We start from the raw sequence: 13,032 nt of genomic DNA, 5'->3' as shown, positions 1-13,032 counted from the left end.
AAACAGTCAACACAGGCAAAGGCATTAAATCCACATTCAAATGGAGTCCTTGACCCTGAAATGCTCCATGGTGTTCCATGGCAAGGCTCCTAATGGTCAACGGAAAAAAGACTGTCTCCCTTTCAAATATTCCTGTCCTATAGGCCTGGGAAAAGGTTGGAAACCTCCTGGCCCCAAGTAGGAGGGTCTAACTGTCAAGTACCCCAAAATAATCACAGCAACTAACACTTATGGGGTGCTCACAATGAGCTACTTGATTGAAGCCTCATGAAAACCCTGTGAAGTGAGTGCTATTATCATTCTCATTTTACAGATGGGGAAATTGAGACTAAGAAGAAACTGCAGATCATACAGCTGGCCTGGACTCAAACTTGATTCATCCAGTTCCCAAACCCTGAGCCACCAGGACACCTTGAGGAAAATCGAAAACAAATATTCCTGCTGTCCTCAATCAGTCAGATGACCAAGACTCTGCAGGACCTAGGATCCACGGGCTCTCTCTCTGTTCTCTGATGTCTTGCTTCCAGTGTCGCCAAGGAAGAGTCTGATGCTGACTTAGTCAGATTTTCTCTTAATCTTGGGAGTTTGTGAATTTCACCAGGATATACCTTGGTGTGTGTTTTTTTCTACATCCATCCAGCATGGAGCTTGGGGATTCTTTCAAGCTACAGATTTGGCTCTTTCCCCAGCAGAAGAAAAATTTCTTGTATCACGTATTTTCAGCCTCTCCTCCTGAAATGGTGATCATTTGTACCTCTTCATTATTTGGCCCTGAGGTACTCCCTGCAAGTCATTTCCAGGTCAGTATTTGGATTGCAACAGGGACCATCCATTTTTGCAATTCATCTACTTAATTTTTAGCTTAGAAATCAGGTTTTAAATCTCCAGGAAGTCACTTCAGAGTTTCACCTGAATTTCCCTAGGTGTTTTGTTTTGTTTTAGTTTTATGGAGTAAACCACATACTTGGTTTTTTAAAAAGTAATCAAATTAATACATTGCCACATTTTCAAGAGAGAATTATTGAACATAAATACCCACTTTTCTCAGATTTAAACTTATTACATGCATGTCTCCCTATACCTGGATGAAGTTTAACTGATGTATATCTGGCCCTGGAAACAGGGCCCAGCACATAGTAAGGCTTCATTAAATACTTAAGTAATCAATACCTTTTGAATTGGGGATCAAAACCATTCTTGCTTAAAAACAGAGTACATCTACAAGCACTACTTACATTTTTCCCTCTTCTCACCTCTTCTTTTAATATTGTCAATGGACAATGTTTTTTAAATTACCACTCAATAAAATTGACCTTTTTCTGGTGTATAGTTCTATGAATTGTAGCTTAAATTTTATTGTTGTAATTAATATTACTCAGCAGTTGATCTGTTTTCTCCAACTGTTCTGTTTCTCTAGGTGTGGTAGGCAGGAAGCATTGAATTTCCCCAAAGATGTCCACGTCCCAATCCTTGGAAGCCATGAATATGTTAGCTTACATGGCAAAATGGACTTTGTAGATATGGTTATGGATCTGGCAATTAGGTAAGTATCCCGGATTATCCCGGTGGACCCCATATAATCACAGGGGATCTTTAGAAGATGGGAGAGAGGCAAGAGGATCAGAGAATCTGGAGTCAGAGACTGCAGTGATGTGGCCACCAAGTGAGCCAAGGAATGTGGGCAGGCTCTGGAAAAGGCAAGGAAAGGATTCTCCACTAGAGCCTCCAGAAGGGAGGCAGCCCTGCCAAACCAGTTTCCATTTCTGACCTCAAGAATGGTGAGATAGTAAACTAGTGCTGTTTTGAGCCACTAAATTTATGATAATATTTTTATAGTAGCAATAGGAAACTAACACACCAGGTTTGTTTTCTGATTGTTTTAGTAGTTGCTATTCTGATTGGCCTGCCCAGCCTTTTTCTCTTTGTCTTCTGAGTACCTCAGGCAGGCAGTTATTTTTCTCTTTGGCTCCGTGGGACTTGTGTGGTTTGGGGGATACTTCTCAGCCATAGGAATCCCACAGTCAGTAGAAAGGTAGAGGGTTTCGAGGTAGGTCCCCGGCCCTGTGAGCCTATGGCTCGTAGGTAAGATATAGCCATCCCAGCCTTGAGGACAAAGAAGCTCCAGCCCACCTACTCTCCTCAATGCATTCTTGAGGTTGATGCTGAAACATACCCCTGAAAGTCTCCATAAACCCAAAACCCAGTCTTTCTAGATTCTCCACTCCCAGGACCTTGTCCCAGGTCTCTGGGGGGCCTCTCAGTGGTGTCCCAGTCCATTGGCCAGGGAGGGGTGCCTCTGGGTCTCCAGTTCTCTCAACAGAGCCCAAGACCTGACAAACATCCTGGGCTATAAGTCCTGGCAGCCATGAGGCTCCATGCTATTCAGGCCGCCATGTTCCCAGAATCTGTCTGACACACATAATTTCACTCACTGCCCCCAGTAGCCTTTTGGGGTCTGCAGTATTATGGTCTTCATCTGCAGACAAAGAGATTGAAGCCCCAGGAGGTTAGTGCCCTGTTTGAGATCCTGTACCTTTAGCTACTGAGCCAGGACTCTCTCCCAGTATCCCCACCCAAAGATCCAGTTGAATAAAATATGTCCTCAGGGGAACTAGCTGTATGGGTGCCCTTTAGGGCATATACCTACCTGCCTCTGGAGGGCCTGAGCCCATCCTTACCTCTGAACCAGGGGCTCCCCATCCCCCACCACTCATTCTGCACATCCACTGTGGCTGCAACAACTATTTTGCTTGGCCATTTATAGCTACTGACTGCTCACACAAGTGTTTTAACGAAAATCCATGGTACACCTATTAGCTAGGGAAACATTTATTCTGGTGTTGTCAGACAATCTTGGACAGAAAAGCTCTTCTTGACTGATCTGTGAGCACATGCATGGGTTGGTGAGTATGCATGGGCATGTGGCCAGTATGCACACGAGTGTCTGTGCGTATTATGTGCTGTGTGTATGTGCACGAATATACGGATATGTTTTTGTCTGTGCATGAATGCGTGTGTCCATCCACTCTGATGTGCATGTAAACACACCTTTTGTTATTAAAGATTCTGTTGGAAGATGCTCTGGGCCATTCTAACCCATGTATGACTGGAAAGAGGGAAAAAATTTGCATCTTTTTTTTGTCATGGCAATAGATGGTTCTTGGGTTTGCGCCCTCAAAATTGAATTTTGTTTTCACCTGAGAGGGGAGGTGAGTGATGCTTACCTGGGCTTCATCTCCTCTCATCCTGCAGAAAGCCTCATAAAGGTCTTTATATCCTTTTCCCACTTTCTGTGCTAAGAGAGGTGAAGTCACTTGCCCAAGGTCACACAGAGCTCAGATTCAAATGCAACTTTATCTGACTTCCCAGCCTCAGGGCTAAATCCCTCCACTCTCCTGCCTCATATCTCCTCAGGTTGAATGGAGACTAATAATCCCCACACAGGCCAAGGGGGCAAAGTCTGCCCAACTCCTTTATTAGCTAGTTTGTTCATTCCTGGGAGCCGAGGATCTTGTTAGAAGGTTCAAGCAATCAGAACAACTGAGAACATATTTGTGGATTGATTGGCTTGATAGGATCTCCAATAATAGTGCTTGCTGGTCTTGCTCCCAAATCAGGATGTCCCTGGGCACTGGGCAGCCCCCCAGGACTGGTTAGACAAAGGGTGTCCTGCTCTGAACTCCTCTACTGCTCCCTTCGTGTCTGGAATGAAATCCCAAGGCTGTGATCTGCCCAGCCTGCCTTGCTGGCTTCACCTTGTGCCCCTGATGCTCTGACAGCTCCAGCCACACAGGTCCTTCTGCCCCTCAAAAAAACCAATTCACCCTCCTTTGAGGCTTTTGTTGTCCTGCTGCTAGGAGCCAGTCTCTGCTCAGAGAGGATCCCTGAGCGGGGAGGCAGCTCCCCGCCCAGGACTTCCACACCTCTCTATCATTTCTATGTAAGATTTGTTTCTACCTGAAATTATCCAGGTCATGCATTTCTTTATTTTTATTCATCTTCTCCTGACACATAGCTTTCTGAGGGCATGGAGTTTGTCACTGGGAAGCAGTTTCCCTCAAACTAACACAGTGCCTGGGATGAATGTTGGGGACACAGAGAAGAAGGTGGTCTCTACCCCACAGGGTGTCTGGAAAATTAAATATGAGCATGAGACATGTGTACATGGTGCCTGGCACGTAGCAAGTGCTCGGTAAGTGAAATATGTTATTTCTTCAATCAACAAGTATTCATTGAGCAGCTGCTGTGTGCCAGTCACGAGCTAGGAGCCAGGGAAAGAATAGCGAGGAGAACTGAAAAGGACCCTGCTTTCCCAAGTTGACTGTTCACTGACACTGAACAAAATAAATAAGTGAATTACACAGTATGTCAGGAAGTGATAAGTGCTCTGCAGAAAAACAAAGCAGAGAAGGGGTTCTGGAGGGCAGACAGTGAGTGGCTATTTTAAATAGGGTGGTGGGGAGGTCTCACTGAGAAGGTGATATTTGAGCAAAGATCTGAGGCAGGTGAGGGAGGAAGCCTCCCTGATGTCTGATGGAAAAACACTCTAGGCAGAGGGAAGTGCAGGTGCAAAGGCCCTGGGGTGGGACCCTGATCACGTTGGAGAATTTTAACAGTCTCCTCTCTGCCATTTTCTTTCTCAAAATTGACAAGCACAAGTGCCTCCCGCCCGCCCAAGTGCTGCTGAATAAGTGTGCAGCATCTCTCCCTGTGACCCAGCCGCCTGTCTCTTTAACCTTGAATGCCTTTTTGGGTCTCATGTGTCACCGAGTGGCGAGCGAGCTCCCCTTACTTCAGAAGAACGGCATGGGGTGGGGGGGCCTTAGGTGGTGTCCGCCTCACCTATTACTGCCAAAAGTGGTCATGGGGTTATTTTTAAACATGGGGAGGAAGTATTTATTGTTCTGAGCAGAAGAGAGAGGGGCAGCCTCAGGGATTCTTCTGGGGAAGCAGTTCTGTGTCCTTTCCACCATGGTGAGTAAGCGAGGGCTTTGGGAGGTGTGATGCTGCAGTGGGGGGAAGGAAACGGCACCTATGAGAAGAGGACCAGAGGGGAGGGGAAGAAAGGTGGCTTTTGAGGGCCCCAGACCCTGGAGAAAAAAGCAGTGCTTGCTGTGTGTGCGCAGAGGAACCCCAATCAATGCCCCCATAAGCCACAAATAACAGCAGCTCCCAGGGACTCGCAAAAACAAAATAAGAGAGTTGGCTTTTTTATGGCTTGTCTACTGACCTCTCGAGGAATCAATAACTCCCAGGGCTTGCAAAATGGGATTGAACGCTTTTAAGGATCAAATTGTAATTCTTTTCTCTTGTTCAGGCAGCTGGGGAAAAGAATCTTTTTGTTTTCACCTTTTGAACTTGCAAATTTAAAACCTTTCTCCCTGTGTTGTTTGGCTAGGTGTCCCTCTCCTAGAGCAAGAAGCCACCAAGTCAGGGAGAGCCTGGGGAATGGTTAGGGGCACAGACTCTGGAGTCAGACTGCGCAAGTGCAATTCCGGGTCTGCCTTTTTGTGACTGTGTGACCTTGGGCAAGTGACCCAACCTCTCTGAGCCCTAGGTGACTTTCCAATAAAATGGCTCTGGTAATAATAGCGTTTACCTGACAGGGGGATTAAATGAAATCACGTATGTACGGTGTTCAAGTGTTTGCTCTATTTAAAGTCAGAGGGAAATGGGGTGGGGCCAAAGGTTAACTTGCTTTTCTCTGCACTGTTTGCCTATGCAAGGACAGAAGATTTAGAGAGATTTCACTGCCATTTGGATCAAAGGAGAATTGGGAATTGGGGAGGGGGAGCAGTGGGTTTTAACACCCTGAAAAAGTGTCACTTCCTAAAGGTATTCCTCATGGTTTAGTGAGCCTGACATTCCCCCCTGACCCCCACCACCCAATCAATTCTCCTTCTGTGCATTACTGAACTTTTTTGTGAAATGCACTGAAACACAGGCGGTCAGATCCTGCTGGGGCTGATCTGAAAGTATTGCCTCCTTCCCCAGAGGTGCAGCTCCACCTCCCCCAGTTTTACAAAGGAGGTGCTGCAAGATCCACAGTCTCTGAAGACCCACCAGAACCAGAATGCCTTTGAGACACGCTATTCCTTCCCGGTCCTCTTAGCCCTCTAGGATCATCGTTTTGAGACGAGTGTCAGCCTCCTACCCCCATTTCACAGACGAGCAGTTGAGGCTCACTCAGAGAGGGGACCTGACCTAGTTTTCTAACTTTCAGCTTCTGACTCTTAATCGATGCTTTCCCCTGCCTCCCACCACTTCCAGGCACCCAAGAAAGCCAAGAAGAGAGCAGAAGGCGCCAATTCCAACGTGTTCTCTATGTTTGAACAGACCCAGATCCAGGAATTTAAGGAGGTGGGTGCAGCTGTTGAACCATCCGCCCAGATGGAGATTCCCACCTGTTAGAGAGAACGCTCCTTTGGTCCATGTTCCCCACAGGGACCTCTTGGCTAGATGTTTCTATCCTCCAAACCCAAATCCAGTCTCAATGTGTGTGTGAACCATTTATTTTATTTTTAATTTTTTAAATTTAAATTCAGTTTGCCAACAGAGTCTAACACCCAGTGCTCCTCACATCACCAGGTGAACCATTTTAAGAGATTATTTTTTCATGATTTTTGCCGATCATCAAAGTAAAGCATATTTCTTGTTGAAAATGTCGGGAGAGAATTCAAGAAAACCCCAAAAAAGAACACAAAAATGACCTATAATTCTATAACCCATAGATAATTGTACATTTTGATATGCATGCTTTTTAAAAAATATTTTATTTATTTATTTATGAGAGACAGAGACACAGGGAGAGGGAGAAGCAGGCTCCCTGGGGGGGAGCCTGATGCAGGACTCGATCCCAGGACCCTGGGACCAGGGCCTGAGCCAACGGCAGTAACCACTGAGCCACCCAGGTGCTCTGCATATCCATGCTTCAAGTCATTTTTGTGCTATGTGGATACACTTTTAAACTCTTCTGCTATTTTTCTTTGACCAATTCCTCATCATTTTCTATCATCTATTGAAACCACTTCCTATGGTCGGATGTGACATTTGCTCAGATTGTCTTACAGTTATAAATAACACATCTTTGCTTGTTTCTTTGGGGTAAATTCCTAAAAGCAGAGCTGCTAGGTGAAAAGAACTTTAAAAAAGGAACTAAAAACCAGTAGACCTGCTGGCCCTCCAGAAATGTGGTACTAATTAATACCTACTCCCATCAGCCTCGAAGGGAAGGAGTGCAATTTCCCCCTATATCTCCATCAACATTGGGTATTAATAGATGAAAATATTATTTCTACCAAACTGAGAGCCAAAAAAAGAGTATCTCTTAGATTTTAAATTATATAGTCCTCCATTGTTGAGCACAAGCCAGGTGGAAATCCCATGGCATTCTACAGGAGTGCCTTATTAAGTAAACCTGAGGACCAATTAGGCCGAATTAAGCCACTGCCCGCAGGCTTAGAAGGGTACACTCTGAATTAATTTTCCAGGAGTCCTGATGGCTCACACTGAGTTATCCACACTCCCACCTGAGCCTGCAGAGGAAAATATGCTGCAGAGGCCCATGTGTTCTGTATCAAAGGGGAAACCATTCGGGATTTGAACACTTGTACTTTTTCGTCCTCACAAAAGTTCAGACCACAGGAATGTTGTGTCCCACATGCCACCAAGGAAAGAATTCCTAGACAAAATATATCTTGAACTTGTCACCTTCCAGGGAGGAGACCACGCCGCCCCTTCCCCCTCACCCAATCTCTAGAATGAGATCAGCATCTGGAGGATGTGGGGAGGAGGTGCAAATACTTTCAGGAACCAGTTGCAAAGAACTCCAAAAACGTGGAGGTGAAAAGCCATTTGTAAAACACCTGGGTATTGACAAAGCTGTTGGGAGTCTTCATGGACACTACCTGGGAAAGATGATTGGCCCCATTTTGCAGATAACTGGGCTTTGGGGGGGATGTTGGGGAGGATGAGACCCCCAATTATTAACTTGATTTTTTTTTAAGATTGTATTTATTTATTCATGAGAGACACAGAGAGAGAGGCAGAGACACAGGCAGAGGGAGAAGCAGGCTCCCTGTGGGGAGCCCGATATGGGACTCGATCCCAGGACTCCAAGATCACAACCTGAACCAAAGGCAGACGCTCAACTAGTGAGCCACCCAGGCGTCCCTAACTTGTTTTTTTTTTTTTTTTCTAACTTGGTTTTTTGAATGAACACTTCATAGAGATGTAATTCACACACCTGAAATTCACCTTTGTAAACTACAGTTTGGTGGTTATTTACTAGTCACAAGCATTGTAGAGTCATCATCACTAACTCCCAAACGTTTTCCTCAGACCAGAAAGAAACCTCATACTCATTAGCCATCACTCCCCATTGCCGTCTTCCCCCAGCCTCTGGCCACCACCCAAATATTTTCTGTCCCTAGGGACTTGCCTGGTCTGGCCATTTCATGGAAACACATCCTACAGCATGTAGCCTTTTGCCCTGGCTTCTTTCACTCAGTGTCACGTGCCAAAGCTCATCCGTGTTGTAGCCTGTGTCAGGATCTCCTTCGTTTTTCTTACTCAGTAGGAGTCTGTTTCATGGCTAGACCACATTTTGTGAATCTGTCCACCAATTGATGGACACGTGGGCTGTTTCCAGTTTGGGGCCACTATAAGTAAGGCTGCTGTGGCCATTCAGGTGTAGGGTTTCCATGGGGACAGATGTTTTCGATTCTCTTGGGTAGATGCCTAATTGTAGAACTGCTGGATCCTGTGGTAACTCTATGCCTAATATTAGTTTTGAGGAATGGCCAGTTTCCAATCATTGACTCTTGATCACATATCCTTCACTGCTCCCTGAATCCCAGAATCCCATTTCCTCCTGTTCATAGCCCAATCTCTTGGGCTCCTCCACCCAACTTCTCCTGGGCTGACCAGCCAAATGCCCCCTTCCACAGGCTTTCACCATCATGGACCAGAACAGGGATGGCTTCATCGACAAGAATGATTTAAGGGACACCTTTGCTGCTCTTGGTATGTCCACCCCCCATACACACCCTGGTAGGCCTGCAGGGGGGTCTCCTTATCTCCTGAGGGGTGAAAGGTAGGACCACTGCAAAGGTCAAGGGCTTGTCATTTTTCAAAGAAATGGCTCAATCATGATTGGCCTTTAAGACAAACTTCGGAAGTTAGTATTTAGGCTTTAAGTGTCTTCACATATCTTTTGTTTTTCTTTTAAAATAACTTTTTTTTCTGTGATTTTGAATGGAATGCCAACTCATAATAGAAAATTTGCAAAATTCAGAAAAGTATAAAGAAGAAAACTCAACCATTAGGCCACATTCCACTGTAACATGTCAGCCTCTCAGTCTTTTCTAGATACATCTGGGTTTTTTGTAGGGTCGTTGTTGTTGTTTTAAGCCTGGAATCATTCTATTTTGGAATCACCTTTTTAAATTTAACATCTCAACAGTGTGAGCACCAGTATATTGAGCTTTTTCAAAATATGTGTCCAACCTGCCACTGCTCACACCCTGTCCATTCCCACTCCCAGAACTCAGGGCCACCATGAACAGCTGCGCAGGTTGTGCACTATACAGTTCTATAGATAACTATTCATGTTTGTAGCCACTGTAGATTTTTATACTTAAAACAAATTATCTTAAGAACAGGTGTCTTTTAAAAATCTGCACAAAGATGCTATATGGGCTTGTGGCAGAGGCTGGGTAGCACAGGTATATCAGAATCTCCAAGGCTGTGTAGATTATAGCAGGTATAATCTGAAAAAGTTCCCTCAGGTGATTCTGATCTGTCTTTTTCACCTCCAACTGAGAGGGATAATTTATCGCATGAGTATTTTCCATTTAAGTAAAAAGTTAAAATATCTGTTTAAAATGTTCCAGGTTCTAAAGGCACTATTATAAAAATAGCTAACCCCTCCCCACATTGGATGTTCGGGTTTTTTCCAGCTGTCTGGCTATTATAAATAACACTGTGGAGACCATCTTTTCCAGTGAATCTGGCCCCACCCTCTCCATCTCTGATTGTCCCTAGACTAGATTCCCTCAAGTGGAATTACAAGGGCAAATGCCAGTGTCCTGACAGCTGCTTCTGCCCCAGCCCAGGGGGCCCTGACTGTGTGTTTCCTGCCCTAGGGCGTGTGAACGTGAAAAATGAGGAAATTGATGAAATGCTCAAGGAAGCTCCAGGTCCAATTAACTTTACTGTGTTCCTAACAATGTTTGGGGAGAAACTTAAGGGTAAGCTCGCGTGTATGTCCGTATGTGTGTAAGTGTAGCTGCATTTGTGCACCTGTGTGTGTATCTTTACGTGTCTTCATCTTTGGGCATGAATTAAAACCCCATGAGGGCAAAGGTTGGCAGCAGATGAAGGCAGGGTAACACCCGGGGGGGGGGGGGGGGGGCGGGGGGGAATAAAAGCAGCAGTTGCCATTGCTCCAAGGCAGGCCCTGAGCCAGACCTCATGCTTCGGCCTTTGGACGCATTACCTCATTTAGCATCTAGGAGGCTGGTTCTACTCTTATCCCTAGTCTTACGCGCAGAAATGGAAAGCACCTGCCTATGGCCACACAGCTAGCAAATGCTGGAGTCAGGATTCGAATCCTAGTCTTTCTAAATCTAGATCCATGTCTGAGCTTGGGTTTGTTCAGAAATGACTGGATTCTCAGCTCACTCCTTCCAAGAGTCAGTGCTCAGAGCAAGCAAAACAGCCTTGCTCTGGCCCCTCCATCTTTGGGATTTGTTGGGCCCTGCCTCCTGGGGTACCATGGGTTCCCAGCCACCGGTGGTTTGATGCAACCATTTTCTGTTTCAGGGGCAGACCCCGAGGAGACCATTCTCAACGCATTCAAAGTGTTTGACCCTGAAGGCAAAGGGGTGCTCAGGGCTGATTAGTGAGTGGGATGTGTGAGGGAGGACATGGGGGTTCCCTGCTTCCTGTGCACACACTTGGTGCCAACACCTGCTGTTCTCTCTCCACAGTGTTCGGGAGATGCTGACCACACAGGCAGAGAGATTTTCCAAAGAGGAGGTAACTATACCCCACCTCACCCTCTTTCCTAAAACACTCCCGCCCCACACTGACAGAGAACCTGCTACTGAGCCCCCATCTCATTTCATTCTCTCCACCACCCTATGAGGTAGAGACTAGTATTGCTGTCATTTTATAAATGGGGAAACTGAGGCCTAGGGATGTGAGTCACTTGCCTAAAAGGACACCACAATGCGAATTGCTCGTGTCTGTATTCAAACCCAGATCTGTCTGACACCAGGTCTACCTTCCTCACAATGCATGGAGCCCTGGTTAGAGCACCAATTTCCTGATGGAGTGAGGGTGGCTTGCAGGGTACCACATAATGTCATGTAGGTTCCACACTGAGCAATTCTTCCAGATGCTGTACTCATAAGATATACTGTAGAGTATCCATTTATTGCAATTGTTTTCCAGCAGATGGCAGTAAAGTGTCCTGTTACAATTTTTTTTTTTTTTTTTTTTTAACTGTATATATGACTTTTCTGGCAGGTGGTAGCACTGTGCCTGGAAGAAGGGGCACTTTTGCTAATTTGCCAAAAGCCCTGTATCAATAAGCAATGGTCCTGTCGATATTAATTAAATATTTAAAATAGTCCCTTCTCAGCCCTGATTCCATTAGGTTTCACATTTCACTAAAAATTTTATTTAGATTTCCCCTAAAACCCAAGCAGTTAAAAGAGCCTGCCTTCACCTCCTAGCAGCTTGGTGACTTGAGACAAGCTCTTTAACTTCACTATGCCTCAAGTTCCTCATCTGTAAAGTGGAGATGGTAATAAAAGTTTTCTGGTAGTATGCTGTGAGGATTCAACAAGTTAATACGTGCAAAGTGCTGGAGCATGTGATAAGGACAATGTAAGTGTTAGCTATTATTAGCCAATATGTATTTTTAAAAATAACTAGTCAATACTTTTTTAAAAATGCAGAAATTACATGTTTTTAAAAATCTACATTTCTAGCTTCCCTCAAAGAATCAGATTTCCTCAAAAAGTCTGACCTACATGTGCACATGGCTGCATTGGGCTGTCCCTGTGGCACTTGTCACCTTTGTAAATGGGATGTGTGTCTGCTTTGAGCCACAGTCCCCGCTAGGCCCCCCTTGCTCCCTTACACAACCTGCCTGGCCCCTCTGTATGCCCGTGTTTGCGATCCCTGCTTTCCCTGCTGCCGGCTGGGCTCCCAGGAATATCCCTGCAGAATGGCCCGTGGGGTGAGCACCTGCAGAAGAGCAAGGAAGGGAAAGAAAGCAGGGAGGCATGGGGAGAGGTGTTGAACCTCATTTCAGGCCCATAGACTATCTTGGCTACCCTCCCACCCTAGGGAGCTCTGGAGATAGAATACCCTTCTAAGAGGTCCCAAGTTAGGCCCCACACTGAGCAGGTGGCTGTGGGTGGCCCAGGAAGGCCATGACCTTGGGGCTGGCAGCTCTCTGCAACAGCTGGGTGACAAGGCCTTCTTGGAGGGGACCTGAGTGTCATGTCTCCATGCCCACCGAATCCCTGCCACCTCTGCACTGGGATTCACCCCACACACAGCTGTCCCTCTTACTTCCCCTCTTGTCATGCTCAGCACATGTGGCTGGTTCATTGCAGATTGACCAGATGTTCGCCGCCTTCCCCCCTGATGTGACTGGCAACTTGGACTATAAGAACCTGGTGCATATCATCACCCACGGAGAAGAGAAGGACTGAGGGGGCTCACCAACCAACCCTGGGCTTGTCTTTGGTGGGGATGTAGTCCCTGCCCTCCTCTCACTTTGCCCAGTAATGCTGCCATCCCTGCTACCGGCCCGTTAGTTGTGTGGCTGCCTCATTAGCCACCTTCATCTTCTTTGCAGCCTCTGTGGCATATAGATACCATGTGGCCACATATCCTGTAGATGGAAATCCATCCAGAAGCTGTGTTCAAATAAATGAGAGGTTGTCTCTTTGTTCATGGTGTTTCTCTGACAGAAGTGCCTCGGATAATGAAGATCCTTTGCTAGTTCCCAGA

The 13,032-nt window shown here is 46.0% G+C and overlaps 1 protein-coding gene across 1 annotated transcript; it reads left to right on the top strand.

Moving 5' to 3' along the window:
* Positions 1–4,943: 4,943 nt before the first annotated feature.
* Positions 4,944–12,968, top strand: MYL2 (myosin light chain 2). The gene is given in 7 exon segments (NM_001003069.1): positions 4,944–4,974; positions 6,271–6,360; positions 8,949–9,024; positions 10,146–10,250; positions 10,825–10,903; positions 10,992–11,040; positions 12,633–12,968. Coding segments are annotated over 7 exon segments (501 nt in total). The 5' UTR covers positions 4,944–4,971; the 3' UTR covers positions 12,732–12,968.
* The last annotated feature ends 64 nt before the right edge of the window (positions 12,969–13,032 follow it).

Source organism: Canis lupus, chromosome 26 (assembly GCF_011100685.1).
Source record: "Canis lupus familiaris isolate Mischka breed German Shepherd chromosome 26, alternate assembly UU_Cfam_GSD_1.0, whole genome shotgun sequence".
Classification (NCBI taxonomy): domain Eukaryota; kingdom Metazoa; phylum Chordata; class Mammalia; order Carnivora; family Canidae; genus Canis; species Canis lupus.
Note: the sequence above shows the minus strand (reverse complement) of the source record. Positions and strands in the feature narration are given on the sequence as shown.